The sequence below is a fragment of the Aspergillus campestris genome (assembly GCF_002847485.1).
Source record: "Aspergillus campestris IBT 28561 chromosome Unknown P168scaffold_12, whole genome shotgun sequence".
NCBI lineage: Eukaryota > Fungi > Ascomycota > Eurotiomycetes > Eurotiales > Aspergillaceae > Aspergillus > Aspergillus campestris.
In genome coordinates, this window is record NW_020194347.1 from 846710 (window position 1) to 873429 (window position 26720).

The 26720-nt window shown below is 56.5% G+C and overlaps 12 protein-coding genes across 12 annotated transcripts; 6 read left to right on the top strand and 6 right to left on the bottom strand.

Annotated features, from left to right (window-relative positions):
• Positions 1-103: 103 nt before the first annotated feature.
• P168DRAFT_242717 (putative lipase) lies at positions 104-1483 on the top strand (the record flags this gene model as incomplete). Its single annotated transcript, XM_024833818.1, has 1 exon — positions 104-1483. The coding sequence occupies one exon, from the start codon at positions 104-106 to the stop codon at positions 1481-1483; it is 1380 nt and encodes a 459-aa protein (XP_024689883.1).
• Positions 1484-2252: 769 nt separating this feature from the next.
• P168DRAFT_242485 (uncharacterized protein) lies at positions 2253-3080 on the bottom strand (the record flags this gene model as incomplete). The annotated part of the gene is made up of 1 exon (XM_024833805.1): positions 2253-3080. One exon carries the CDS (start codon positions 3078-3080, stop codon positions 2253-2255), a length of 828 nt encoding a protein of 275 aa, XP_024689884.1.
• Positions 3081-3986: 906 nt separating this feature from the next.
• On the top strand, positions 3987-4289 carry P168DRAFT_321703 (uncharacterized protein; the record flags this gene model as incomplete). The annotated part of the gene is made up of 1 exon (XM_024840499.1): positions 3987-4289. The coding sequence occupies one exon, from the start codon at positions 3987-3989 to the stop codon at positions 4287-4289; it is 303 nt and encodes a 100-aa protein (XP_024689885.1).
• A 100-nt stretch (positions 4290-4389) lies between these two features.
• On the top strand, positions 4390-5028 carry ura6 (uridylate kinase ura6; the record flags this gene model as incomplete). Its single annotated transcript, XM_024833821.1, has 1 exon — positions 4390-5028. One exon carries the CDS (start codon positions 4390-4392, stop codon positions 5026-5028), a length of 639 nt encoding a protein of 212 aa, XP_024689886.1.
• Positions 5029-5386: 358 nt separating this feature from the next.
• Positions 5387-7176, bottom strand: P168DRAFT_259194 (PCI domain protein). Its single transcript, XM_024834623.1, has 2 exons — positions 6906-7176; positions 5387-6847 (listed from the first exon to the last, which is right to left on the bottom strand). Exons 1-2 carry the CDS (start codon positions 7150-7152, stop codon positions 5715-5717), a joined length of 1380 nt encoding a protein of 459 aa, XP_024689887.1. The 5' UTR covers positions 7153-7176; the 3' UTR covers positions 5387-5714.
• A 321-nt stretch (positions 7177-7497) lies between these two features.
• P168DRAFT_329990 (uncharacterized protein) lies at positions 7498-8657 on the bottom strand. Its single transcript, XM_024841530.1, has 3 exons — positions 8199-8657; positions 8069-8145; positions 7498-8016 (listed from the first exon to the last, which is right to left on the bottom strand). Exons 1-3 carry the CDS (start codon positions 8308-8310, stop codon positions 7621-7623), a joined length of 585 nt encoding a protein of 194 aa, XP_024689888.1. The 5' UTR covers positions 8311-8657; the 3' UTR covers positions 7498-7620.
• A 459-nt stretch (positions 8658-9116) lies between these two features.
• P168DRAFT_329991 (thioesterase family protein) lies at positions 9117-9845 on the top strand (the record flags this gene model as incomplete). Its single annotated transcript, XM_024841531.1, has 1 exon — positions 9117-9845. The coding sequence occupies one exon, from the start codon at positions 9117-9119 to the stop codon at positions 9843-9845; it is 729 nt and encodes a 242-aa protein (XP_024689889.1).
• Positions 9846-9913: 68 nt separating this feature from the next.
• Positions 9914-14978, bottom strand: P168DRAFT_313050 (putative alpha,alpha-trehalose phosphate synthase subunit TPS3). Its single transcript, XM_024839625.1, has 7 exons — positions 14598-14978; positions 13124-14519; positions 11731-13060; positions 11585-11588; positions 10993-11135; positions 10591-10919; positions 9914-10561 (listed from the first exon to the last, which is right to left on the bottom strand). Exons 1-7 carry the CDS (start codon positions 14618-14620, stop codon positions 10010-10012), a joined length of 3777 nt encoding a protein of 1258 aa, XP_024689890.1. The 5' UTR covers positions 14621-14978; the 3' UTR covers positions 9914-10009.
• A 293-nt stretch (positions 14979-15271) lies between these two features.
• P168DRAFT_275024 (Stk19 family serine/threonine-protein kinase) lies at positions 15272-16540 on the top strand (the record flags this gene model as incomplete). The annotated part of the gene is made up of 2 exons (XM_024835462.1): positions 15272-15871; positions 15930-16540. Exons 1-2 carry the CDS (start codon positions 15331-15333, stop codon positions 16538-16540), a joined length of 1152 nt encoding a protein of 383 aa, XP_024689891.1. The 5' UTR covers positions 15272-15330.
• Positions 16541-17741: 1201 nt separating this feature from the next.
• Positions 17742-19704, bottom strand: P168DRAFT_321711 (C2H2 zinc finger protein; the record flags this gene model as incomplete). The annotated part of the gene is made up of 3 exons (XM_024840500.1): positions 17742-18101; positions 18164-18202; positions 18277-19704. 3 exons carry the CDS (start codon positions 19702-19704, stop codon positions 17742-17744), a joined length of 1827 nt encoding a protein of 608 aa, XP_024689892.1.
• A 1402-nt stretch (positions 19705-21106) lies between these two features.
• P168DRAFT_242325 (uncharacterized protein) lies at positions 21107-22629 on the top strand (the record flags this gene model as incomplete). Its single annotated transcript, XM_024833796.1, has 3 exons — positions 21107-21502; positions 21562-22029; positions 22084-22629. 3 exons carry the CDS (start codon positions 21107-21109, stop codon positions 22627-22629), a joined length of 1410 nt encoding a protein of 469 aa, XP_024689893.1.
• A 684-nt stretch (positions 22630-23313) lies between these two features.
• On the bottom strand, positions 23314-26617 carry P168DRAFT_329997 (condensin subunit BRN1). The gene is made up of 3 exons (XM_024841532.1): positions 26311-26617; positions 25639-26209; positions 23314-25578 (listed from the first exon to the last, which is right to left on the bottom strand). The coding sequence occupies exons 1-3, from the start codon at positions 26382-26384 to the stop codon at positions 23590-23592; spliced, it is 2634 nt and encodes an 877-aa protein (XP_024689894.1). The 5' UTR covers positions 26385-26617; the 3' UTR covers positions 23314-23589.
• Positions 26618-26720: the final 103 nt, after the last annotated feature.

The following is a 26720-nucleotide window of genomic DNA, read 5'->3' on the forward strand; positions in this document are numbered from 1 at the left end:
AGGAGTCTCTCGTCGGCCTCAACTTGTCCTCTGCCCCAACCGTTGCACAACAACGGACCCAGGCAGAACCTCTCCCCTTGCAGACCCTCAAGAGCCCGACACGATGAGACTCGGTCGCTCGATATCGACGGCTCTGCTGTCGTGGTTGGTCACCTGCCCGGCTGTGTCAGGGGCAGCTCTCCCCCGAGCGGATTCGTCCTCCCACAACGACCTGGAATCCATCCTCGCCGGTCACGCCAACAGAGGAGACGACCGGACATCGCGAACCGCCGCGGCTCTCGCGTCGAGGATCGCAGATGCCAACAACCAGTCGGGCCCAGGAGATCGGTCCATGCACCAGGCCTGGGCCAAGATTGAATCCATCTTCAACCACACCGATCGCGCCGATCAACCGGACCTCTTCGACTATGCCGACGGTCTGGTCTCGCTGGACCTGATCCCGTCCGACATCCTCTCCTTTCTGAACGGCTATCTCGATTGGAGCATCAATTCCATCCACAACCGGAACCCCGCCGTGCCCGACGCCGGCATCTACCCGTCCAAAGATCCCGCCGATGCGCCCTATAGCGTCGCCGAGGCGGACCTGCGCGCGGCCATCCACATCCCGGAGTCTTTCTCCTACGGCCAGCAGGGGAAGAAGCCCGTCATCCTGGTACCGGGCACGGCCGTCCCAGCCGGCATCACCTACCATTTTAACCTGGGTCAGCTCGGCCATGCCGCCCCCGAGGCCGACGTGGTGTGGGTCAATATCCCCCAGGCCTCGTTGCGCGACGCCCAGGAGAATGCCGAATACGTGGCATACGCCATCCACTACATCGCCGCGCTGTCCCACACCTCCGTCTCGGTCATCTCCTGGTCCCAGGGCGGCCTGGACACCCAGTGGGCGCTCAAGTACTGGCCGTCGACGCGGGCCCAAGTGGAAGACTTCATCGCCGTCAGCCCCGACTTCCGCGGCACGGCAGTCCGCTCCATCGTCTGTCCGGCCCTCGATCTGCTCGTCTGCACCCCATCGCTCTGGCAGCAGGGCTGGGAGACCGAGTTCATCCAGACGGCGCGGGCCGACGGCGGCGACTCGGCCTACGTCCCTACGACGACAATCTACTCGACCTTTGACGAGATCGTGCAGCCCCAGAGCGGCGACGACGCCTCGGCCCTTCTGAAAGACGCGCGCTCCATGGGGGTGTCCAACAACCACCTGCAGACCGTGTGCGCGAACCGCCCCGCCGGCGGCATCTACACGCACGAAGGCACACTGTACAACCCGCTCACGTGGGCGCTCGCGATTGACGCGCTCACCCACGACGGGCCGGCTGATGTATCCCGCTTGGATTTGGACGCCATCTGCCAGCAGGTGCTGCCCGAGACTTTGGGATTGGATGATATTCTCGGCACGGAAGGCATCCTGCTAGTGGCTGTTGCGGAACTGCTCCTTTACGTGCCCAAGGCTTTTAAGGAGCCCCGCATTGCAGACTATGCTGCCTAGTCTGGCGAGGGACGGAGCGGATCGCAGGTAGATAATGTGGAGTGCGTCAGGGACCCGAACAAGTGTGTCGCCTTGCATGGGCAGATAGACAGGTGGGATGTAATCATAATATGTGGTACGGAGTATAGGGTTAGTTACGCGCTCAGGAGTGTCATGATATCTGTTCAGCCTAGTGGTGATTGAAGTAATATAACAGAACAACCTTGATATATTATCTGGTTGCACCTAGCGTTGTCTCTAGCGTTGTATCCTGTCTGCTTCCTTCCCGAGTAGATCCATCTATGTAGTCTACAGTCGAAGTAAAGTCAAGTAAAGTCAAGTAAAGTCAAGTAAAGTCAAGAGTCGAGATTCTCCCATTGCAATTAACTACGTACTGTATTTTCCGCCAACGCTGCATAATACCCAGAATACCACCACCAATAGACCCGAGAAAGAGGGAAGTGAGAGGATGACCCAATGTCCCTAGTACACCGAACGCCAGGAAACAAACTAACAAAATTAGAAACAAAGAAAGAACGTAAAGATGAGAAACAGAAAAGAAAGTAATAAGGAGGATGGAGAGAAGTTACATAACCATTCTCAACGCCTTAGCTTTCCTCCCAAGTACCTGTAACTCCCTTGCTAGACGCTCATCTTCACGGATCTGGAACTTGATAGGATTTATCATCTGCTGTTCCAAATCGAGAAAGACAAAGCAACCAACAAAACCACAAAGAAAGGAATAACGCCAAAAGAAGAAAAAGAAATAAGACAGAAAGCTAGTGCAAAACTACATAACCAACCTTAACACCTTCGCCTTCCTCCCAAGCATATGCAACTCCCTCGCCAACCGCTCATCCTCCCGAACCTGAAACTTCACCGCACCCATCATCCGCTGTTCCAGATCGCGCGCCACCCTCCGCAGCGTCTCGTCACTGAACATGACCATGCGGAGGCGAACATTAGCCTCGTCCAGCTTGGTGCCGGTGCCGCCCTCGCCGCCGAAGAAGAGCAAAGGCAGGGACCAGAGCTCGCCGATCTCCAGACGGATAGGCCAGTCGTAGATGCGCATGTCGACGTGGAGCACGCGCAGGCTCTTAAATGCTAGCGCCATGTCTTCGCAGGCGAGGTAGAAGGCCATGTCGCTGCGGGCTTTGTAGATTCTGAATTCCGTCAGCCGAGGCTCGTTGTACATGATGTGTTTGAGCTCGACGTGGCGGATGGAGGCCTGCGCGTCGGCGGGGGTGATCTTGATGAAGCGGGTGATGGCGTTGGTGGTCGTGAAGACGAATTGGGTGTTGGCGTAGAGGAGGAGAATGGTGTCGGAGTAGATACTGCGGCAGGTGAAGATGAGCGCCATGGGGAGCCTCTTGAGCCACCAGCGGCCTGCCCGTTCGGTGTTTCCCTGGCTCTTGTCCTCGCGGGGGCGCAGTCTCTTGTTGTAGAGGCGGTAGCGGGGTTTCTTGGTGCCGTTGGTTTTTTTGTCTTTCTTGCGAACGATCTCGATCCGGTAGGTGGTGAAGAGGTAGGCGTAGATTTTGAGGCGGAGTTCGGCTGGGAGCTTCTGGAAACCAGAGGGCGAGGGGGTATTGGTTTGGGTCTCGAGCTCGAATTGCATCGTATCTTTGGTGGACTTGTCTTTCCCCATTAGAGTCGAACCCTGTCCTACAGAGGGCATTGGTCTGTTCCAGAAATCTTTGCGTTGGGATGGCTTGGCGGGAGCGGTTTTGGACGGTGCACCACCCTTGCCGGTTGTAGGATGACGTCCAGATCTCCGTGACGCTGGATTGGATCCGGTCGAGTTCTAGCCCAACATGAATAGTCAGCGAGCATATCAGCGTTACTTGATGCTGGATGCTCATACCTCTTGAGATGGTGGCGCTCGAGTACTCTGACTTTGGGAGGGTCCTCCTGGGTTTGAATGCTGTGGTTGAGCGGAAGGGTCATTGGGTGAAGGCCTTCTGGCATTTCTTCCATTGTGGTGTTTACCACAAAAGCGAGAAGTGACGGGATACATGCTGAGAGGTGTTGTGAGTTGATCGATGGGTTGAATGATGGGTTGAACAATGGTGTTGTTTGGAGTTGACCAGGGGGGTGAGGGTTTAAATAGTAGGATATTCAGTGGGAAAGGACAACCTGGTCTCAGTCAGGAAGTGAAGTCAAAGAAGGCAGTCACTACAGAGAAGGAGTGAATCACAGAGTGAATCAGAGAGTGAAGATGAAGCAATCACCATCGATCTCATCTTCATCGTGATATCTAGATCTATATCGACCCAATCGGGCTAGACCGGTAATCTATCTGTCATGAGAGTGTATTGTACGGTACAGGATGTCTGCCGGAAACAGGCACGCAGGCACTCAGGCACACTTCAACTTTTCTCTTTTTTTCTCTTTTTTCTCCACGAAATCCGACAATCCGATTGACTTCGCGATCTTCAATCTCATTCTCCTCTTCTATTCTTCCTCTTCTCGATCCTCAATTCAATTGTCCTCTCCCCCCCTCAACCACTCATCAACCCACCCAATGTCCCTCGCTGTGCCGGCGTTTCGTCCCTCATCCTTGTTACTCTCCCGACCCCACCGGGTGTTGCGACAACTACCTCCACTTGGCTCTTTCGCCCGTCCCTCTTCTTCTTCTTCTTCTTCCCCCTCCTCCTCCTCTCCCTCTCGTCCGTCCGCCTCCCGCTCTCACTACAGTCGCTCCGAGTTCAAAGTCTTCCCCTTCTTGGTTCTGTTCGTCATCGGCTCCGGTTCCTACGTCCTCTTGGTGAAATCCCGCACTGGTGCTCGCAAACCCGACTCGTCGCCCCGCTCTCCTGATTCTTAGGGGGTGTTCTACTATATACGATTGAACTATCCTCTCTCAATCCAACCCACACCAACAACCTTATCCCTTTCCAAACAAAGAAAAAAAAATAAAGAACAAAATGTCCTCCGAATCCACCCCCCGCTTCTCCCCCTCCGACGTAACAGTCGTCTTCCTCCTCGGCGGCCCCGGCAGCGGCAAAGGCACCCAGTCCAACAACCTCGTCCGGGACTACGGCTTCATCCACCTCTCCGCCGGCGACCTCCTCCGCGCCGAGCAAGTCCGCGAAGGCAGCCAGTACGGCGCCCTCATCAAGGACTACATCCGCGAAGGCAAGATCGTGCCGATGGAGATCACCGTCGCCTTGCTCTCCAACGCGATGGCCGACGCCCTGCAGAGCGGGACCGTCCCCGCGGGCCACCGGCCGCGGTTCCTCATCGACGGGTTCCCGCGCAAGCTGGACCAGGCTGTCTTCTTCGAGAAGACCGTCTGTCCGTCGCGGTTGACGCTCTTCCTCGATTGTCCCGAGGAGGTCATGGAGTCGCGGCTGATGAAGCGCGGTGAGACCTCTGGTCGGGACGACGATAATGCCGAGTCGATCCGCAAGCGCTTCCGTGTCTTTGTGGAGACTAGCATGCCTGTTGTGACGGCTTTTGCGGAGCAGGATAAGGTTGTTACTGCGTTGGCTACTGGGTCTGTGGATGATGTGTATGCTCGGATCCGGGAGGGGTTCACGGCTCGTGGCATTAACCCTATCTAAGCTTGAGCTTGTTTTGTTCTTCTCTTCTTCTACTCGGCTGTGTTATAGATCTGTCATTTAATTGTCTGTGTTTAGGCGATGATTCATATAGAGTCTACTTCTTCCTTCTTTTGATATGGGTAGTTTTTGGGTAGTGTAGTTGGTAATTCAATTGGGTAGTATGGTAGTAGGTAGTAGGTCGTACTGGTAGTACTACCTAGTACTGGATACATAACTGGAAAAAGTGCATCACCATTGACCAACCCGTCTAAACGATAAGAGATGGATCAAAACATATAAACTACCATTCCAACGACAGAAACAGCGTCGTCCTGAATCAACCAAAAGCGCAAGGGGGAAATGAACAAGATAAAAAAGTAAAAAAAAAAAAAAAAGAATAATAAATAATAAGAATAAAAAAGTAAAAACAAACATGAAACAGTTGGATCGTATCAAGATGAAACAAACAGAAATGAAACATATAGTGGGAGAGACAAGCATCGTCAACCCTCATGCAAACCGTGACCCTCCTTCATATTTTTTTATCTTGTTGGTTTTCTTTTTGCTGTTCTGGTCGTCCATGTTCTGTACGAGAACTCGTCATCATTTCTTTTCTGTCATTCTCGCTTTCCATTGGCTTCTATTTCCATACTATAGAATTTTCATAAAAAGTGTAGAAAAGGAGTTAAAAGAGAAGGAAAGATAGTTTATTCGGCAACCGCCTCAACCGGGGCAGACGGCTGCACCGCCTGCGGCTGGCGCGGTCGTCGGTCGATGGGCTTGCCACCCTTGTCCCCCGACTTGGCTCCCTCCTCGGCGGCCTGCGCGGCCTGGATGCTCTCGCGCACGAAGCGTTCCCGCTCGCTGCGGACGGTGCCCAGGACGTGCTCGAGGCTGCGGCGCCAGACCATCAGGCGGCCCTGCACCTCGGCCCACTGCTTCTCGCCGAAGACGCGGTAGGTGGCGCGGTGGACGAGCAGCTCGGAGCGCAGCTGAGACAGCTTGCCCTCGACGAGGCCGGCGCGGATGGTGTCGATGACCCACTTCTCGACGTCAGCGTCGGGCACGCGCAGGGCACTGGCGATGGTGGCGTAGGGCAGGGAGCGCGACGGGGTGGAGGCGGCCAGGGAGGCCAGGGTCAGCAGGCGCATCTTGGTCTGCAGGGCGTCGCCGGCGTCGGCGAGGACACCGCCGGAGATGGTGGCGAGCGGGGTGGACTGGATGAAGGCCTCGTAGGCGTCGAGGGTGTCGGCGGTGAAGACCTCGAGCAGCTCGAAGAGGGTGGCATCGCTGGCGCGGAGGGCCTGGACGGCGTCGGAGGCGGTCAGCGGGGTGAAGTCGAAGACGGCGGGGTGGGTGAGAGCGGCGGTCAGGGCGCGGACGGCGAGGTCGCGGGAGGCCGGGGCGGCGGCCTGGGCGGCGGGGATGGTCTGGAGGGCCTGGATGATGTGCGTCTGGGCCAGCTCCTGGTCACCGGCGGCCTGGGCGGCGTCGACGACGGCCAGGTGCAGGCGCTGGGTCTCCTCGTCATCGAGCTCCCAGGCGGACAGCCAGGCGGGCAGCTGGGCGGTCAGCTGGGGCTTGAGGGCTTCGAAGGCGGCGGCGGAGGCGGCCTGGCGGATGACGGCGACGATGGCCAGGAGGACGTGGAAGCGGCTGGAGTCGGCGTCGCCGAGGGTGTTGAAGATGGTGGACAGGATGGAGATGGCGAGGGTGGGGCCGAACTGAGGGGAGGAGGCGATGGGCTTGGAGAGGTAGGCGCAGATGCGGGAGAGGAACATGTCGGGCTCGGAGGCTTGATGGACGAGGTGGATGAGGAGGTTGTAGGCGGGGGTGATTTCTGCATCATCAAGTCAACTTCTTTGATCTTCAACCTCTGGATATAGGAAGAGAAATACCCTTCTCAGGCGCGCCGTTCAAGACGGCGGCGGCGGAGACGATCTTCTTCAGGACCTCATCGCGCTGTTTCCGATCGGGTTCGGCATCATTCTGTTCCTCTTGGCGAAGAGGCTCGAGGAGGGGGGCGATGTCGGCCTGGAGACTGGCGGCGTCGGATTTGCGGACGGCATCGATGTACTGGGCGAACTCGTCGGCGAGTTCGGAGAAGGAGCCCTCGATGAGGAGGGTGTTGGTGGGGGCGGGCATTTTCTTTTATGTAGGGGTAGGAAGGGGTGGGGGGGGGAAGAGGAAGAAAGGAAGAAGGGAAAGAAAGAGAGGAAGAGGGAGGTCCAGAGGGGGATCAAGTGAAGGGAATGAAGTGGAGAATGAGATGAAGTTGAAGATTTGAACGAATTTCTTTCTGTGGGAAATTCTCTTGGCGCGGGTGCCTGGGGCATCGACTCCACTTATTCATACTTGACTCAACCATTCAAGAATACTTCGATCAACCATTCATTCAATACTCAATTACATGGTTTGAATAATCAGTATAATTACGATTCCATTAAAGAGTGACGATCCCAATCATACATAAAACATGCTGTTCATCAAACCCATGCACGCATAGTAACGAAATACAAGGCTAAGTCAAATACAAAACGTCCATTCCGCAGACACCATTACAGGACCCCGTGGAGTCCATTTTACCCCGATATCATCGTGATACCGGTCTTCTTACAAGAATACGCGCAGACCGACAAACAGGGCGGTGGCCAACACACCCGAGGCGTGGTCCTGCATCAGACGCACCGCCGCATTGCTGGTGGGAGACGGGGTGCTGGAGCTGCTGTCGGTGGTCGTGCCGGCGTCCGACGACTCCTCCTTGTCGGTGGAGCTGCCGGTCGGCGAGGGGGAGGCCGAGGACGACGAGGTGGTGGAGGTCTCCGAGGCATTGCGCGAGCCGCACTGCTCCTTGGCGGTCTTGCACTTCTCCTGATCATCGAGGCCGGGGGAGCGCGAGATGCACTGGCCAAAGTTGGCTTCGCAGACATAGTAGGGGACGGTCTCTATGTAATCGGTGGAATTGGCGGAGCTGCCATCATCACAGGTGCAGTTAAACTTGAGGGTTTCCTACGTGTTGTTAGTATGAAGGATAAGAAAAGAAAGAATGAGAACAACTCACCGAGTCACACGAGTTGTCGTTGGCGGAACCGTCACACATCTTGGGGCAGGTGTTGCGCTGGCCGCGACACCAGGCAGCTGGAGAGATGGTCAGCACTGCCCATCGCATCACAGAAGAGAAAAGAAGATACCTCGGTCAGTGGATTTGATCTGGTTCAGATCGAAGCCCTCCGGCAGCGAGTACTCCGAGCCAGCCACGGCGGTGGTGGCCAAGAGGGAGGAAAGCAGGAGAATGGGCAACATGGTGGAGAATGGTCAAGGATCAGCGACGGGACGATCCAGATCGATAACTCAATTGATGGAATATATGAAGCGAAGAGATGTAGAACAGGGTCAAAGTAGAAGAAGTTCAAGAAGTAAACAAATGGAGCGATGAGAAAGAAGAGAAAGAAAAGAAGAGAGAAGAGAGAAGAGAGAAGAGAGAAGAGAGAAGAGAAAAGGCAGGGATGAAAACAGGGAAGAAAAAAGAGGGGAAGATTAAATACGGCGCGGTTTGTTTGTTGGAAGGAGCTAACTCTGTAGGCAGTTACACCCTGTCGCTTAAGTCGTTGCAACCCCGGTCGTGCTTCCTCAATTAACAGTCAATTAATCCTAAACACTCTCATGTTTTGGAGACCTCTCATGAGTCCTCAAATGATGGGAGAGCAGTCCGTTGCGACGAAAACGGACATACCAGGGTTGTCCGGAATGCGCCATGAGACACTGCATGAGAGTTGGTCAGTGTACCTATCTGGTTAGACAGGGTCGCCGGGTGAACTGGATCCTACTACTGGGTCCTGCATACTCTACTAGACTGATAATGGATCGATTGGATTCATTGATCTGTTGATAACCCAATATTGATATCAAGGATGATCCTTTCCTGAAATGACGGCCTCAGGCCAGCCCTGTTGCCGATCCTGCCGAGGTTCTTTTGATCTTTGATCTTTTTTTTCTTCTTATTGACTTTATACATTTTCTATATTTCTTTCTTTGTATATACATTCATTTATCTATATTATTATACACATTCACTTATAATCTCAACTATACAGAATCATATAATCAAAATGTCCATCATGATCGACCCCCTCCCCCAGGACCAGGCCAACCTGCATCCCTTCCAGCATCACCCCTTCGCCCACCACCTCCTCCAAAACCCAGCCTACTACCCCATCCAGACCTGGTCGCGTCTCCCCAAACCCTCCACCGGCGAAGACGGCTACATGGCCCAGACCCTGTCCACCCCGACCACCATCCCCCACTGCCTCACCCTCCGCCGTCGCGATCTCCGCTCCGAGCATCTCCCCTCCGCTCCGCCCGTCTGGCCCTCCCCCACCGCCGACCCCGCCCACTCCGCTCCGTCGGCGCGCGACCCCGACGCCATCATGATGTTCGACTTGGCCAGTCCCGGTGTTAGCGGTCATCCGGATATGGCCCATGGGGGTGTCGTCGCTGCGCTTATTGACGAGACTATGAGTATGGCTGTTACTCTGCATTCGCCTCCGTCTTTCACCTCCGCCTCATCCTCCGACTCTGTCTCTGTCTCTGCGGACAGTGAACCCCCCACCCCCCGCGGCAAACTGTTCACCGCCCAGCTGGACGTGCGGTATAAACAGCCTACCACCCTGCCTGGCTTGGTGGTCGTGCGCGCCAAGGTCGTCGCCCGTGTTGGGCGCAAGTTCTGGGTGCGCGCGCAGGTCGTGCAGCCGGGGGATAAGATGACGGAGGAGGTTATTACTGCGGATGCGATGGCGTTTTGGTTGCAGACTGTTACGCCTGGGACGGCTCGTCTTTGATCTTCTTCTTTCTTTCTTTCTTTCTTTCTTTTATTCTTCTCTTCTGTACATAACATAGACTTGACACTGTATACTTTATAGACATAATAAATAGATCATATGTACACTCACTCACTCACTCACTCACAAGACCCCCAAATATACACCCCCAAAGAAACCAGAGCTCAAATCTTCGCCTTCTTCCCCAAATTCCGACTCGAACTCACCACCAACCCAACCTGACTAGCAATAGCAACCACCTCGCCCCCCTCATCCAAAATAACCACATCAATATCCGTCCGCCCATCCCTCATCACCTTACTATGAATCCGACTATACAACCAATCCGCCCCACCAACCGGCAACCGCTTCTTGAAATCCACATTATACGTCACAGTCGGATACCAAAACCTCGCAATCTTGCCCCCCTCCCCAACCCCACCACCACCACCACCACCCTCCGCACTCGAAGCCATCGAATCAAATCGATCCAGCGCCGCAGGAAACATATCCGCCAGAAACGCCACCGCGGCGTCCGTCCACTTCCCTGCCCTGTTCCCCGCGGGACAAAACTGCGCCCACTGATCCACGACGCCCGTCTGCGGCGCCTCCGCCTTCTTCGGGTCCGGCCCGTAAAGCCTAACCTGCCGGCCCGCGCGGCGGAACTCCGAGAACGGCACGGGGAGATACGACCACACGCCGTCACTATCGCTCTCCCTGAGTTTATCAAGGCTCACCTTGCCCCCGCCCCGGAACCCCCAGGCACAGCAGGGTGCAGGCCCCAGTGCGTGGGCGCGGTGATGCCCACTTCGGCAGAGCTGGGACTGACGGTGATGTAGCCGGCGACTTTGACTTCGAGGGCGTGCGGCGCTTTCGGGCTGGGTTGGGAGAGCTTTGCGTGGATGGTGCTCGTGCGCGCGCCGAGCTTCATGTCTTCGACTGTGAGGATGGCGGGGCCGGTTCCGGTGCGGCGCAGGAAGGTTAGTTGCATGGAGATGGGCGTTGCGGGTTCCGTGTAGTGGTTTGGGTGGGCGTGCGCGAAGTGCGTTAGGGCTAGGCGGTAGAAGACGGAGGTTGTGTAGCCGCCGTGGGGGACTGTTTTGTTAGTATTTACTATACATATATATATATATATATATATGTAATATATTGTATTAGGAGAACTCACCAGCTCCGACACACCACTCGCCCTCCAAGTTGGCTTCATATCGCCCTCCGCCTAAAGGCTTGATCTGTGTTGCGTCCTCGAACGCGGCATTGGCGGCGGGGACGTTGGGGCTCATTGTTGACGTTCGGAAAGCAATTGCGAGTCTGATAGGAGGTGGAAGAGTTTTTTTTTTTTTGAGAAAAAGATGAGAGTCAGGAGGTGTAGGACGGATAGAGTCCACCTGGGTTAGAACTTAGTAGTCGTCTGTCATAACTAGTCGGCCGTGCTAGTCTGTCCTGCTAGTTTAATCCGTCAATCTACGAACAGAAAGTGATCGTCCCGGGGTTTCCCCGCACGAGACAAAACAAAGGATTCCCGTCAGACCTCGGTTGACTGGTATATCCACGATAAACGAGTACATTTCATGTTGACAGAAATAGATATATGTGAAATGAATAGATACATACGATGTGTGATAATGTACCTCGAAAATAATAGTTACAGTCAACCCTATCCCACCACCCGTCACTGATTATTCTATTCATGTCCTGGCAGTGTCGATCCCTTCACGGCGCCATGGGAACCGCCTCGTGAGCTCGTCACTCATCTATACCGATCTAATCGTCCTTTTTTTTTTTTTTTTTTTTCTCACTCGGTTCAGTGCGGAGTGGGCACGGCGGCCAGTCGTTCTAGGCAGGATAGAGCGCCTACCATAGTCAGTATCTTGCTGCAGTGAAGGGAAGTGACAAAGGAACATACCAGCCACACCCTGCGTCAAATACGCTTTCGCCTCCGTGCTGCGAAACCCCAGCGTCACCGTCATCACGTAGTTCACCAGCCGCGCCCGTTCCAGTTTATTCGCCCACCGGAACACCGGCTCGTCGTCTCGTCCATCCCCCAGCGCGAGCAGGAAGTCCGGACGTTGCTCGATGTCCCCCCGTTCGCTGTGCTCCAGGCACCATCGCCACACCAGCGCTGTCGCCGTCGCCTTGTTCGTGTCCGCCGGCTCCACCACCAGCGAGTTGTCCACCGGGATGGCGTGCACCCCTTGACTGGCGCACGCGTCGTTGATGTGGCCCGCGCACGCCGACGCCAGCCGCGAAGCCATCTCCTGGTCCTCGGCCGAGCCGTAGTGGAACACGTAGGAGCAGTGCCGCTGCTCGATCCAGCTGCCCTCGGCCCGCTCCTGGTAGTACGCCAGGATGTGGCTGACCCCTTCCTTCCAGGCGTCCGTCTGCGCCCGGTCCGTCAGGCTGCACCACTCCTCCGCGCCCGGTTCCCGCACGAAGCAGCCGTTCTCCGCGATGAGGCCTAATCGGCTCACCAGCCGGAACAGCCGCTCCATCTCCTCGGGCATCCGCGAGCTCATGACGTAGACGATGTTCTTGGGGTCCTCGGTCAGCTCCGCCAGCGTGTTGATGGCGCGCTGGGGCGTCGTGACGATGATGCTCTTCGGGGAGCCCCACGAGGCCAGTGTGCCCTCATAGTCCATGATGATGAGCCGGCAGGCCGACCGGTGGTACATCTGTTCCAGCTTGTTGACAGGCAGCCGCGGCACCGCCATGATCTCCCGCGACGACTGTTCGTTCCACACCCGGTTCAACGTCTCGCTGAAGGTCTTGACCCAGTTCTCGGTCGAATTTTGCAGCACCGCCCGGTGCAGCTCCGTCCACACGCGTTGGCGCTCCTCCTCGCTCCGCGAGAGGGCTGTGTGGATCGCTTCCGCGCATTGCCGGTAGTCCCACGGGTTGACCAAGAGCGCGTGGTGGCCGAACACGGAGGCGCTTCCCGTGAACTCGCTGAGGATGAGAGACCCGAACTTCTTCTTGGATTCGTACTTGCCATCCTGGCAGTAGACAAACTCATGGCTCGTCAGGTTCATCCCTTCGCGCAGGCTCGTGATCATCAGAGCATCCGCAACCGAGATCAGGGCTAGGTACTGGGGGAAGGCCAGATCTTGCTTGAGGAAGACGAGCGGCTGGTGCGCGAGGTTGGAATGCGTCGAGTTGATCCGCATGGCGATATCGGAGATGGTAGCTTCCAGCTCGGGCTGCTCTGTGGTACTGGTGGCCACTTGTATCAACACCACCTAGAGGTACAGATCCCATGTTAGCCCTGGGTGACGGGAGAAGAAGGGAAGTAGACAACATACCTGGTCTCGCCATTCCGGGTAAGTGTTGAGAAAGAGCTCATAGCTCAAGAGCTTCTGACGGATACCGCGGACCTGATCGATCTTGTCGCGAGATACAATCAGCCGCTTCCCCTCGTAGCGCTCGGAGATGAGCTTGATCCACAGGTCGACGTCGGCGGCTTGACGCCGTTGGTCCCACGAGGTGGGGTCGATGCCGATAGGAAATTTGCCCACGTTTACGAATCGATCCTCCAGCTGCAGCCCGTCGTTAGTGGCTTCAACGTTCAGGATCCGGCTGCACGTCTGGAGGAAGTGCCGGCAGTACTCGTCGGTCTGGAAGCCGATGAGGTTGGCCCCGAGCATGCCCTGGAGGAGCTCCTTGCGCGGGGCGAGACACCGAAAGACCTCGGAGGACGGGAAGGCGATGTGGAGGAAGAAGCCGATCTGGGCGTCGGGGAGCAGCTTCCGCAGCATACCCGGCACCAGCAAGAGGTGATAGTCCTGCACCCAGATGGAGTCGCCGCGCTTCCAGGTCCGGGCGATCCGGTTCGCGAACTCCTGGTTGACCTTGACGTAGTAGATCCACGAGTGATCTTCGTAGGCCTTGCTCTTGGGGTTGTCGGGGATCTGGTAGTGGAACACGGGCCAGAGGATGGTCTTGCAAAAGTGCGTGTAGTGCCCGTCAAAGTCGCCGTCCCGGACGTAGACGGTGAGCGACCCGTACTCGTCCTCAAGCTTCTCCTCAATGGCGGCCTTGGTGTACGGGGGCAAGGCATCGGTGGGCATGCCCAAGGTGCCCACCCACACCTTGTCCTCCAGGTGACCGGCGTCGGTGGCGGACCGCACTGCATTGCGCAGTCCCCCGTTGCCCTGCTCCGCGATCTGGATCGTCCAGCTGGCGTCCGAGAAGGAGACCTTGCGGCTGTCCCTCCGGCGGCGGTCGGTCAAGTAGGTCGGTACCGTCACCGGCTCCACGGCCTTCGGCTTCGGCTTCTGCTTCTCGGGCCGGGGCTCCACGGCCGGAGTGGTCGAATCTTGGTGTTTGAGGATGGAGGGCGAGGGCGAAAACGCGGCCTGTGGTCTTGGCTGGTTCAACGACAAGGTTGCACCCCAGGCTGGCGAATGGGCCTCACTCTCCGTCATGCGATTGATGTTATCATCCGGGTTGGGGAACGGGAACCCAGTGCCGTGATGTTCCGCCCTGTCGAGGGTGGACGAGAAGATCCGCTCATGCTCGGTGGTGGCCCCGGGCGTGAGACCCACCGTGGGAGGACCATTTTCCTTCTCGAACAGGCTGACGGGATTGGGGGCTGGATTCGGAGGGTCGGCGGATGGCTGAGGAGGTGGGGGACTGGCCGGTCGGGGACACTGGTGGTTCGAGTCATGGACATGGAAATTGACGGTGTAGGGGAGAAACCTGAGCGTAAGCGCTTATCAGCATGATCTCACAATAGCCAACAATGGTGGTTGGGGGAGTGGGAGGGTCGTTTCCTACAAAGAAGCGATATAGATCGTCATAATGACGATATCAGAGGGCGAACCGGATAATGAATTGCAAGATTCCAAGTAGCGAGAAAAAACAAGGCAGGGAGCAGTACCCCCCGCTAAACACCAGAGAAAGACACAGAAGTAATGATCGAGCAAAATTCTGCAATGTCCAAGAAGTGGACGAAGCTGCAAGTGGGATGGAAGATATTCACTAAGTGGGAGAAGCTAAAATAAAAAAAATAGAAGGCGTATGTATTTTGGGCTCAATGCAGGAAAGATGCAAGAATTATGATGGGATGAAAGCAATTGACAGAGTAATTGTAAATTCAGCACTCATCGCTTTTCTGTCTGATTTTTGAGATGCAATGATACAGGAGATGAGGATGTGAAGAGAGAAGAAGAAGAAGAAGAAGAGGAAGAAGTAAGACAAGAAGCCGCTAGACTTGCTTTCTTCTTATCAATACGTCATGTGAAGCGTCAAAGACTCTGGGTGGGGACCGGTATTGTATATACCGTACTTTCTGCCAGTTGATGTCAAATAAGGTAATATCGGTATTGAAAGATGGTACGTGTATGTTACGGAGTCCACCGGGCGATCGCCCGTGTCACGTGTGGCGATCGCGCCCTTATCGGTGCTGCCTGGGGCAGGTGCTCACTTATTCAACAAAGTCCGGAGAACCAATACAATTACCTACTACTACTACACTCGATCCTCATCCACCTCTATATATGATCCCGTCATGCCCCTACGGGTCACATCTGCCCCCGTCTCCGGGGTGCAGAAGAGGCGACGAAAACCCGCGGACTCGAAACCCCGCGCCTCGCCCTTCGCCGGCCACGCTCGTCGCAAGGCCACCACCACCAGGGCACCCGATGCAGCAGACGAAGACACAGACCCCCTCCCAGACGTCGGACTGTCGCGATATATTCCCGAGACCGCACCGGTGGAGAACGTCGTGCAAGCCTTGAGTTACATCCGCGACAGTATCTTCGACGAGATCCCTCAGCGGGCGGGGATGAACAGCACCCGGATCGCGGAGGTGCTGAACTTTCGCCGCTCACTGCCTCCGTTGGTTTCAGTGGCTCACGTTCATACTTTGCTGGATGCGCCGACGAGGGTGGAAAAGGAGGTCATGGTGTTGGTGTCTACCGGCCGTGTGCGCCGTCTGGTGGTTCCCGGGCGTGGCAACGACGCCGCCGGGCTGGGTGATTGTCTTGTTCTGGTAGAGGATTGGGAGCGGCTTGTACGGGATAGTAATGCCTTGGACGCGGCGCTGAAAGGTGCGTTGCCCCCGATTATCTCAGGAAAAATCCATCCTTTCACTAATTCCTCCAACAGACAAATTCCTCTCCGTCCTCAGCCAAATGGGAAACACCTCCGCCATACCCGGGCTACTGTTCTCCCCCCCAGAACACACATCCCTCGTGCGCGCCGGATTCCTCGTCTCCTCATCCTCCCTCGCCAAAGGCTCCTCCAACATGGCCTCCCTCCCCAGTCTCCCCTCCTCCTCCACCACCACCACCACAGCCGGCAACACCGCCAGCCGATCCAGCGATGGCGCACAATACAACACCACCCCCACCAACCGCTCCCAATCCAACTTTCACACCGCAACCCTCTTCCTCTCCCTCCCCAACACAGGCCCCTACCTCCGTCTCCTAGGCGCAGGCCGATCCCACCTCCTCACCATCCTGAAGAAGTCCAGCTCGCGCGAGATTCCGCTATCTCTACTGCGAGACCGCTGGAACGGGGCCGTCGAGTCGGAGACAACCTCCAGCGTGGCTAAACGGATGAGAGGCGAGTTCACGGGTGTCTTGCCCGGCAGGACGAAGAAGTGGAAGGATCTGTATGGGATGAAGTTCCGGTGGGTGTTGGAGGAGGCGATTGGGGCGGGGCTCGTTGAGCTGTTTGATACGGGGAGTGTGGGGCCGGGGGTGCGCTGTCTTTGATTGTATTTGTGATTCTGGGGGATTATTTGTTTCGTTTTGGATGGGTTTTGATTATTGGGTGTATTATAGATTGGATGGTTGATTATGTAGCTACGAGTGATGATATATAGATTCATGATAGGGAATAGAGTAGAAGACTACATCTATCTATGCTATAACTATACACATGTATTATTCCGTATTGTTCTAACCGCTATGCTACACCACCCAGTCAAGCCCAGTCAGGCAGAAGACCATAGTCCCATCGACGTAGCATCCCCTAGCTCCAACGCCGTCAGGCATCGGGCGGGGTTGGGGCTGGGGCCGGGGTTACCAGGGTGATGAAGACGGGAGGCTTCCAATAGAGTGGAAGCCACAGGATATAGTTTACGGTCAGATGCATGCGGAGATAGAAATCACAAGATGGTCACAATCATGATTAGAATACAGGATTATGTGGTTATAATGCGGCTTGACAAGCCATACATTGAATGAACGATTCTGTCCAAGATCTCTCGTATGTGTGGATCTGATCGGTTGTATTGGTGCCTCCATAAATATGAACATAGAAATCCAAAACGGCTAGACTATCAGGCGGTAACAAAATAAATAGATAATAGAAAGAATGAGAAAAGAAAGGGAAAAAATAAGATAAAAAGTAACCCGATGGTGCCCCTAGACTCCTGGGAATTTGGATCCGACAAGATAATGCTGATGCAATACGTACAACATGCTCAATACAGACAAGAAGGATAAGACAGGCAAGTGGGGGAACGAAGACGGGGGGATGATTACAAGTAACAATTCGACGCAGAAGAAACCAAGCATCTTGTAGGAGAATAGAATAATAGAGTAATATGAACCGTCGTATAGGACAGGGGGGAAAGAGACAGACAGAATGCCGGGTGGGTCAGGGCACACGGTGTCAGTAAAGATCGCGTCTCGCGAGGAGACTCCAATTTTCATCATCAGTTCGGCGTATCATGAAAGCTGTAAGAGGTGGATGGCGAGACTAGAAGGAGGGAAGGAAGAGCATGAACGGGAAACATCCCACGAAGGAGAGAAGATCAGACACTGAAGATGTAGGAAATATGACCACAAGAGAGAGGAGACAGATGAGCGGTGCCAGGAGAGGAAGAATAGAATGAATAATTATTATAGAGAATGGAGGGAGTGCGGGCTACATAGGCGAGCACGGTCGAGTATTCGCGGACGTCGCCGCTCACCGGTGCGCCGGACTGGCCGAACTGTTCTCGTGGCCCCCCAGTTGTGCTGACGAGACCGCCGGGGCAGCGAGGCTGTTGCTGTGGTCAGTGGGACCGGAATGGGACGCCAGCTGGGCGCGGAGCGTCGCGACCTCCGATTTCAGCGCGCCCAACTCGTCGTGGACCGTCCGGATGTACCGCCACAGGCTGTCCTCCCGTTCCCGGCCAGGATCGACGTAGCCACCATCGGGGGGCCCGGACCGATGGCCGCCGTTGGTGGGAAGGCCGTCCGGACCCGGCTTGGGGGCCGACGGCGGGGGCGCGTGGAGTGTAAAACGCGCATCTGCCGACGAGGCCATGCCCGGCGGCGGTGGCAGCTGTGGCGCCCCAGGCTGGGGCGGGGCAGGCCCAGACCGGGGGGCGGAGCGGAACCGGGGACCGGCGCCTGGGAGATGGACCCGGTTCGGGCGTAGGGCGGCTGGAACGACGGCGTCATGCCGGGCGAATGGGGGCGATGGAGGTGGTGAGGCGTGGGGTCGGGCCCGGGCCGACCGAGTGCGAGGCGAGGGCGTTGGGGGACAGTGGGCGCGGGCTGCTGTCGGCGACCCCGGCCGGCGGGAAGGCGGAGGGAGGTCCCGTGGCCTGGTGGCCGGCGGGGGGGAAAGTGAGGCTGCCGGGCTGCGAGACGGGCGAGGCCGACGCGCTCGAGCCGCCGTGGCTGGTGGGCGGCGGGAACAAGCCGCCGGGCGAGGGTCGCCCCGCGGCCAGGGGCGGATAGGTGCTCGGCTGGCGGGGCGGGGGGTAGCTGGCGCCGCTGGGGGCGGGGAGGTCGTGCTTCTTGATGCTCGGCATGTTGAGGCGGCGCTCGTCCTCCTCGTCCATGCGCTCCGGCTCGGCGTAGACGAGCCCCTCCATGGAGTCGTCGGGACCGCCGGGGCCCGTCGGGTCGCCGTATTCATCGTCGGGGGCGTAGCTCCCCATGCTGGACCGACGGCCGGCACAGCCGCCCTGGCCCTTGTTGTGGCGCGCCAGGGCATCGCCCCGGGCGAAGCGGCGACCGCACTTGGGGCAGATGTGCGGACGCTCGCCCGTGTGCAGCTTGGTGTGCCGCTTGAGGTCGTGGAGGCGGCGGAAACGCGACTGGCAGGTTTGGCAGACGTAGGGTTTCTCCTGGCTGTGGGTGAGCAGATGGCTCTTGAGGTTGTGATGGCGAGTGAACTCGGTGGCGCAGTAGGGACAGCGGTGCTTCTTGGCCGACGGCGACCGTTGGCCGGCCTTGCCGAAGCCGGAGCCAGGCAGACTCAGGCCGCGACGCGGGTCGGCCAAATTGCCCGTGGGCATGGGGTAGGAGAAGGCCTTGTTCCCGGTGTCCTGCAGCAGCTCGGTCTCGTCACGATGGCGCGGACGGTCGCCATCCTGCGAGGCGGAGTCCTCGATGGGGCCGGGACTGGCGACCGTGGAGGTGTTCATCAGGGAGGAAGCGGCATGGTCGGCGGCGGCAAAGGCGTCGGGCGCATTCCCGGGGGTGGAGTGGGAATCGACCTGCATGTGATCGGAGACGGCGACGGCGTCAGTGGGGGGTGGCAGCGGGTGTTGTTGCTGCTTCTCGCTGGCGCCTAGGGCCTCACGAGCGACCTGCGAACTGTTGCGCTCCGCATCCTTCTCCTGGTCCAAGGGCCGATCGGTCGGGCCCACGGTGGACGGTGGCGTGGTCATGGGTGGCAGAGAGTCACCGCGTCGAGAGACGTTCAACCCAGCGTGTGCGATGGAGGTCAACGAGGAATCAGGTTTGGAGTGTTTCAGGTAGGCGACCGAATCCGAGGGACTCGCGGTGACGGGGTGAGACGGGGTAGGTAAGGAATTGGAGAACGCCACAGAATCGTTATTTGACTGCATCAACGCGGCCATGGACTCGGAAGGATTGACGCCAGCCTGGAATGGATGGCGACCGACAGGAGAGACTATATGGACCGAGGTCATGTCAATTTAGGTGGCAGAAACGAGAAGAGTGAGGCGATGTGGCTTGAGGGTCATGATGTGGTTGAGCCGGGGGGGGGGATGGAGAATCTGAAATAGCGAGGGAATATCCGGGGGAGAAAAAGAAGCAGGCAGGACGAAGAGGCTCAGCCCAGGCGAAAACAGAAAAAGGCAAAGCGCGTTAAGAAGCAAGAAGGGGGGGGGTGGGAAAGAAGTGAACGAGTGAGATGGCTCAGAGGGCAGTGTAATGTCAGGGAGTCTGTCTCTTACCTGGAAAGCCAAGTGTGGCGCAAGCTGACCGGGGGGAGAAGTGGGCCAACAGAGCTGGCACTTCAGCTGTCTCTCTCTCTCTCTTTCTTTTCCTCTTTCTGTTCTTTTCTTGTTCTTTTTTTGATTTATTTATTACCCTCTCCCAGAGGAGATCTCGAAGAGAGGTGGAGGAAAGGGGAAAGATAACCAGACAAACAAAGCATCCAGCAAGAAAGTATATAACAAAATACAATCAATTCAATTCCATGAGATCCAATCACACGTCACAAATTAAAAACAAGAAAGTAGAAAAGAGAGAGAGAGAGAGAGGATGCAGGATAAAAATAGCGATCAGCCTTGTGTGAAGGTGAAGGGGCAGAGTATCAGCACGGAGTCATTCGACACGGACGATCTGGATCGATCTGGAGATTCCCACATAGGGAGATTCAAAGTGGCTGGACAAGAGACTTGAGTTTGAGATATGATTGACAGAAGACGAGTTCGTCCAGGATCAAGGTCAAGATCCAACTGACGAGAAAGACTGAGGATTGTTGGAGATGCGAGATCGATCAGGAGCGCTGACTAAGGTGTATCCATACCATACCATACTACCTGACTGACCATACCATACAGAGATGGAAACATATCATACCATCCATACCCTGTTCATACCCATCCATACAATACCCCAGATCGTGATCCTATTCGATTGTGATCAATCCTGCATCCATCACACTTCGTCCCGGCGCTTCTCATCACTCCAATCATCCGCCATACTCCTGCATCCTCTATCTTCATCCTGCATCACTTTGGCGCTTAACCAGCCCTCCTCTGCCCTTCCCCTCCAGTCATCACATCTGATTCGAGGGAACCCTGCTTAGCATGTCCTTCACCCCGTTATACTTAGAGAGTCCCTCTTCCAACATGGCGCCTGCTCCTTCTCTCGTCCTTTGGGATCCTCTTCTATCGTTCAGTCAATGACCTTTTCCTCCTCTCTCTTTCCTGTGTCTTTCCAAAAAGACAAAAAGAGAGAGTAAAGTGAAGAAAAGAAGAGACGAAAGTCAAGAGACAGACAAGAGGTTGAGAGCAGGCTCTCCCCTCTTCATCACTCAGCTGGTCTTCATAGTAAAGGTCATACTTGACTAATCGGTCAGCCATGGCTCCCCACGCACAACCAACCGTCGCCTCTCAAGAACGAAGCTCCTCCGACTCGACTGTCTCCTCCTTGAAGAGTCCGCGGACCGCTCGTTTTGCTGAGGCGACCACGGTTCACTCCCCGACCGACCCCACGGCCCACAAGTCCCCCTTCGCCGACCCTCCACATCAATCCCAGACCCCACCCGATGTCTCTGACTTGGGCTTTGGCTATGTCACCGCTGCCGACCCGGCGCATCATGCCCATCACCATGCTCCGGCCTCTCCCCTCCGGAGTGCCCTCAAGGTTCCCGGCACGCCGGGACGCACCTTGAACCCACTCAGCCCCACCTTCCGGGAGGAATTCTATGTGGAGAAGCAAGAAAAGTCGGCCGAGGAGGAGAACGCACGCGATGTGGTGAGTAGATTCCTCCCCCAATCCCCCCAGTCAGGATAGACGTGGCTAACAAACCTCAGAGAATCAAACTCCGGGTTCGCATCGCCAAGATCTTCCTGCGTTTCGTCAATTTTGGCTGCAGTCTGATCGTCTTGACCATCCTGGCCACCACCTTGACCATCTTCCATGCCACCAAGTCCCTGCCTTCCCGCAGCGGCTTCCCCGCATGGGCCAATGGCACGAACCCCTGGACCCAGTACCTTCTTCTGGCCGTCTCGGTCGTCTCGCTGGCCGCCTGTCTGATGGTCTTCTGGGCTTATTGGAAAGGCGGTCACAAACGCGCCGAAAAGGTGGCCGTTTACTACACCACCTTTTCGGTCTGTTTCTTCGCTTTCAGTCTGATCATGTGGGTCGTCGCCGCCGCCCTCTACCAGAATGAAAAGGCCAAGGGGAACGGCAAGGACCTGTGGGGCTGGTCCTGCAAGCAGAATCCTCGGGAGAAGTTATTCCACAATGACATTGATTACGCTTTGCTCTGTCGTCTGCAGGTGAGTCAATCCCGCCTATCTCCCTCCCCTAGGCCTCCATACTGACTGTAGTAGGACTGGGGACTGGTGTGCGCCATCATCGAGATTGTCATCGAGGTCTTGATCATCCTCATCTACGCCGTCGTCTTTTACCGCTTCTGGACCAAGCGGCGGCTGATGAAGTCGATGGACCGTCGTGACAAAGCCCGCTCCGACTTGTATCTCGCACAGCTGCGAGTCCAGTCGGCCCCCAACACGCCTGGCTTCCCGCGCACCCCGAAGACGCCCTTCGTGACCGCGGGCCCGGCGCAGGACCCGTATTCCGCCGCTGAGAATGGCGAATCCTGTGCCACCCAGTTCGCGACGCCCCGCTCGCCCGCGAAGCCCCAACCGACCTTCCAACTCCAGCCCCCTCCCATTCGCGTGCAGCATGCGACGCCCAAGCAGGACCAGGCTGAATTCGCGGCCCCTCCCGCCCCGGCGCCCATGTCGCCCCCGTTGGAAGGTCCCGCGCAACACATGGAGGCGGCCCCGGGTGAGCGGACATATGATGCCGTTCCCATTCCCGAGGCGTATACCAGCCCCATGGCCCCGGGCTTTCCTCCGAATGCTCGGCAGTGAGCCGTCCGATTAAAAGGCTGAAAGGGAAAAGAAGAAAGAGAAAAGAAAAAAACAAAAAAAAATAAGAGGAAAAAAAGAAACTAAAGAAAATAAAAAAAAGAAACCTGCCAAATGATTGATTCATCTATGCTTCTGGAAGCGGCAGTGTGTTCATTGATGGTGCTGTATCCGCTCATCACCAACATATAGCTGGAAAGTGTCTCTTCTTTTCCTTTTGTCTTTTTCTCCTCCTCTTCTTCTTCTTCTGTTTTCCTTTTTCTCTTTTCTTTCGTGTTGTAAGTGGCCTAAGGCATGGGAGTCGACCTATTTGTTATAATGTGTACCTGTTTGTCTTTGCTTTTACTCATGTTAAATACATCTATTATACCATTCTGCGAGTCATCTTTTTTATCCTCTCTCTTTCCATCTGCATTGTCTCTCTGACACATACACACACTCTCTCTCTATCACCCGTCTTCTATGGGCGCTCTCGCTCTCACTCCCGTCCCAGACTTTTCACTGTGGACGGGCTGTATACAACAAAGATTGAATGAAGTTTATCTAGCACCATACATACCCTTCCATCGCTAGTCGCTTTTTAGCTAGGTAGGTAATTACTCGCCCATACGAATATAATAGGGCCAAGAATATTTACAACGATAGTTCATCAACTGCTACGCATAAGTATCTCATAGTCCAAATAATCATGAATATCAGGATTGTGTTCAGTTTCATAAAGTAAAATAAAATAAAGTAAAAATCAAGTAGAAAACCCACGCCCGTCCCAACCCAGAGAGCACGGCCATACCAATGACGCCTTTCCCACAGACATAAATCAATCAATCAATCAATCAAACTCGACCAACCGCAACCCATGTATACTACCATAGGTCATGCAACATCTTTCATACAGCATACAACGAAGGGAAAAAGGAGAATAGAGCTGAGGAGTCCGGGGGCTATACATGGACCCCTCGGCGCTTACATTGCTCCTTCTTCGAGGACGGCGTTCGCGTCTTTGGCGATGAAGATCTCCTCTAATTTGCCGGCGCCGAGGTTGCTGAGGGCATCGTCGTTTTTGAGGATGAGTCCTTGTTCGTTGGCTAGATGGAGTAGGCAGATGAATCCGAATGAGGTGCTGATGTCGCGGAGGGTCTCCGGGGCGTAGACTGTTTTGAGGGCGTTCATGACGCGCGTGAATCGTAACTGGTTCTGGTCCTCTGCGCCCTCGCTTCCAGGGATCAGACCCTTGTCCTGCGGCGAGGAGCTGGGAGGTGCGTCGGCTCCGCTGTCGTCTGGCTGTGGTGGAGCTGGACTTGAGACGGCCGCTGCAGAAGAGGCGGAGTCGAACTGGGACGAGGCGATGAGCCGCTCTCCCATCCCCCTCCACATCTCCAACTTCAGCCGTCGCACGTCGACCTTCTTGGCGACCCGAGCGTATGCCACGTAGTCGGGGCGCGCTCTCCGGCCACCCTGCGTGACTAGTTGGGATCCGTAGCCGCCAGCCCCCTGTTGGGAAGAACCCGGGGTGGCTCCGACCATGTTCAGGAGCGCGCTGAGCCCGGTGGCCCCGCCCGCGTCGCCCGTCGCCGCCCCTGGTTGCCCATCGGGCGGCGGCGACAGCATCTCGCGGGCATCGGCAAACGGCAGATTGTCGTCGTCATCGTCACCCAGGCCAAGGCCGTTGGGGAACGCAAGACCGTCGTCGTCCGCAAAGAAGTCCGCATCGTATGCGCCTGGCGCACCTTCATCCGGACCTTCGTTCGCCTCCGTCTTATGATTGGCCCAGAACGCCTCGTCCATCTCCCCGTGGCCGGAGGTCTGGTCCTGCCGTCGCTGGTTGAACGACCGGGAGCCGACCAGCTTCCGGGAACCCATCCGGGCCTTGGGCTTCAGGAACAGACGCAGTAGCTGTCGGGAGTTAAAATGCTTGTCGTCTGGGAGGAGGTTGCGCCCTTTGGTCTTCCATTGGGTCTTGGGGAGGGAGATGGTGGAGTTGGAGCTGGCGGGGGTGTATATCAGCTCGGAAACGGACGGGTCCAGAGGGAGGTTGAAGTCGATCTCGAAAGGTTCCTTCTCTTTCCGTGGCTTGGGCGCTGCGTTGGACGCGGTGGCCGCCGTGTGTTCTTTGATGCGGCGGATCTTCCAGTGCTCCGGACCGGCCCAGTTCTTCTGGAGCGCGTTATCGAAGTAGCTGAGGATGTTCTCATGGTCTCGCTTGTCGGGCTGGTGCGTAAGGGAGATGGAGTAAGCGTCGTTGTCGAACGCGTCGCCGTCGGGATTCTCCTCGCCGTCTTGGTCCACGCGATGGACCTTGAGCATCGGCTCCAGGGCCGCTTCACGCGCCCAGGCCTCGCCGCCATCGCCGAAACCCGTGTCGCCGCTGAGGTCAAAGCCCGCCAAGGACGCATCATCGTCGTCGAAACCGACCGCGTTGTCATCATCAAGCATGATGCCGGACGGGTCATTCATGTGGCTGTCCTCCCCGGGGTCTTTGTCCTGTCGCCACTCCTCGGGCGCTTTGAGCAGCGGGATATCCAAGGATCCGCTGGGATCTCCCAGGTCCAAGTTCTTGAGCGAGGGACAAATGTCCTGCGCTTCCAGGCGTTCCAGGTCGGGAAAGAATTGGCGGGCTAAGGGGCCGATGTCGATCTCCATGCTGTCCTCGAACGTACTCTCCGGGGCCGACTTGGCCGGCGGGGGAGTCCCCTGCTGGTCCGGATCTTCCGAGGACTCACGCGACTCGTCCCCCTCTTTCGGGGTCTCCTCGGCCGCATCGTCGCTGCTGTCGAACACAATTCGCCCTTGGCCATCAATGGCCAGATGGTTCAAGAGGAGGCCCTTGGCGCCGCCTTCGTCGAAATCGGCGGATGCCTTCTTGAAGAGGGGATCGACGGAGAATTCGAGTTCGAACTTTTTCAGTTGGAGCGCGGCAAACGAGGGCGCCAGGGTCGCTTCGTGGGTGCGGGCCTAGGGAGGCTCGAGTCAGTATGGCGGGTTGGGACGATGTGGGATGCGGGGGTACCGTACCTTTCGGCGGGATTTCCTGGTCCCTTCTTCGTCTTCGTCCTCGCCGTCCTCGCCGTCGGCATCGGCTTCGCGCGCCTTTCGGTCGCGGCTGTCGGCCAAGCCACTAAGCAGCTTCCCGGTTTCCGTCGCGACACTGTCCACTCGACTGGTATAAATCTTGACGCAGCCATCTAAAGTGCAGCTAGCCTTTTGGAAGTTCACGCCGTCGCCCTCCTTGAGCAGGGACATGTCGTGAAAGTAGTCGATGAGGGCGAAGTTCCAGGAGTTGTTGGCATTGATCTTGTTGTCGGTGGCCATCTTCATCCACTCTTCGAAGTTGGCCAGGATGGGTACGCGCTTCATGGGGGTGACGGCGCGTTGGCCATTGACATCGCTTTCGCGGCGGCGACTGCCTGAGCCCCGCGGCGTGCCGCCCGGACTCACACTTTGGCCGCGATCGTAGCTGGTGTATCGGCGGGGGGGTAACGGGGTCTTGACGGCGGCTTTGATCTGGTCCATCTGACGATCATATCGGGCTTGTCGAGCCTCCATGCGGGCGGCCTTCTCTCCCATATCATCATTGAGAGGGATCCTTGAGCCGAGTTAGTCTTGTGCCACTGGTTATATGTGTATGATGAAAAGGGAGGGGCGGGGTTGTCCCGTGACAACGAGGTTGGAGGGGAGGATGCGTACTTGATGGGCGAGTTCTTATGGGGGGTGGAAGCACCGCCGGAGCGGCGATGCTTGGAATTAGCCACGCGGGGCATGATTGCGAATAATTAACCCCGGCAGTAAGGGATAGGAAGACTACCAGGACTGGCGGGGTGTTGATGTGGATGGATCACGATAGGGAGGGGGACGGAGGGTGGGGAGCGGTCACTGAGGAAGGCTCATATCCAGTGGATGGCGATCGACGAGAGATTTTCAAAGAAGTGTATTGTTGGAGACTGTGGTTGGTATGATGAGTATGATCGTGATGTCGGAGAAGAGGATGATGCTGACGCTGGTGCTGATTGATGGTGATGGGGGAGAGATTTCCGCCGGAGCCAAAGAAGCATCAACAAAAACAACCTGCCCAATCGGGGTGTCACCTGATTGCATAA

Bases quoted from the DNA above. Each gene is read 5' to 3' on its own strand.
- P168DRAFT_259194 (XM_024834623.1), bottom strand. From the start codon at position 7,152: ATGCCCGCCCCCACCAACACCCTCCTCATCGAGGGCTCCTTCTCCGAA. The intron at 6,848-6,905 runs GTATTTCTCTTC...TTGATGATGCAG, and splicing joins GAACGGCGCGCCTGAGAAGG to AAATCACCCCCGCCTACAAC.
- P168DRAFT_329997 (XM_024841532.1), bottom strand. From the start codon at position 26,384: ATGCCCCGCGTGGCTAATTCCAAGCATCGCCGCTCCGGCGGTGCTTCC. The intron at 26,210-26,310 runs GTACGCATCCTC...ACTCGGCTCAAG, and splicing joins CATAAGAACTCGCCCATCAA to GATCCCTCTCAATGATGATA. The intron at 25,579-25,638 runs GTACGGTACCCC...GAGCCTCCCTAG, and splicing joins CCAGGAAATCCCGCCGAAAG to GCCCGCACCCACGAAGCGAC.
- P168DRAFT_329990 (XM_024841530.1), bottom strand. From the start codon at position 8,310: ATGTTGCCCATTCTCCTGCTTTCCTCCCTCTTGGCCACCACCGCCGTG. The intron at 8,146-8,198 runs GTATCTTCTTTT...CCATCTCTCCAG, and splicing joins GATCAAATCCACTGACCGAG to CTGCCTGGTGTCGCGGCCAG. The intron at 8,017-8,068 runs GTGAGTTGTTCT...AACAACACGTAG, and splicing joins ACGACAACTCGTGTGACTCG to GAAACCCTCAAGTTTAACTG.
- P168DRAFT_313050 (XM_024839625.1), bottom strand. From the start codon at position 14,620: ATGACGATCTATATCGCTTCTTT. The intron at 14,520-14,597 runs GTAGGAAACGAC...GCTTACGCTCAG, and splicing joins ACGATCTATATCGCTTCTTT to GTTTCTCCCCTACACCGTCA. The intron at 13,061-13,123 runs GTATGTTGTCTA...CTGTACCTCTAG, and splicing joins ACCCGGAATGGCGAGACCAG to GTGGTGTTGATACAAGTGGC.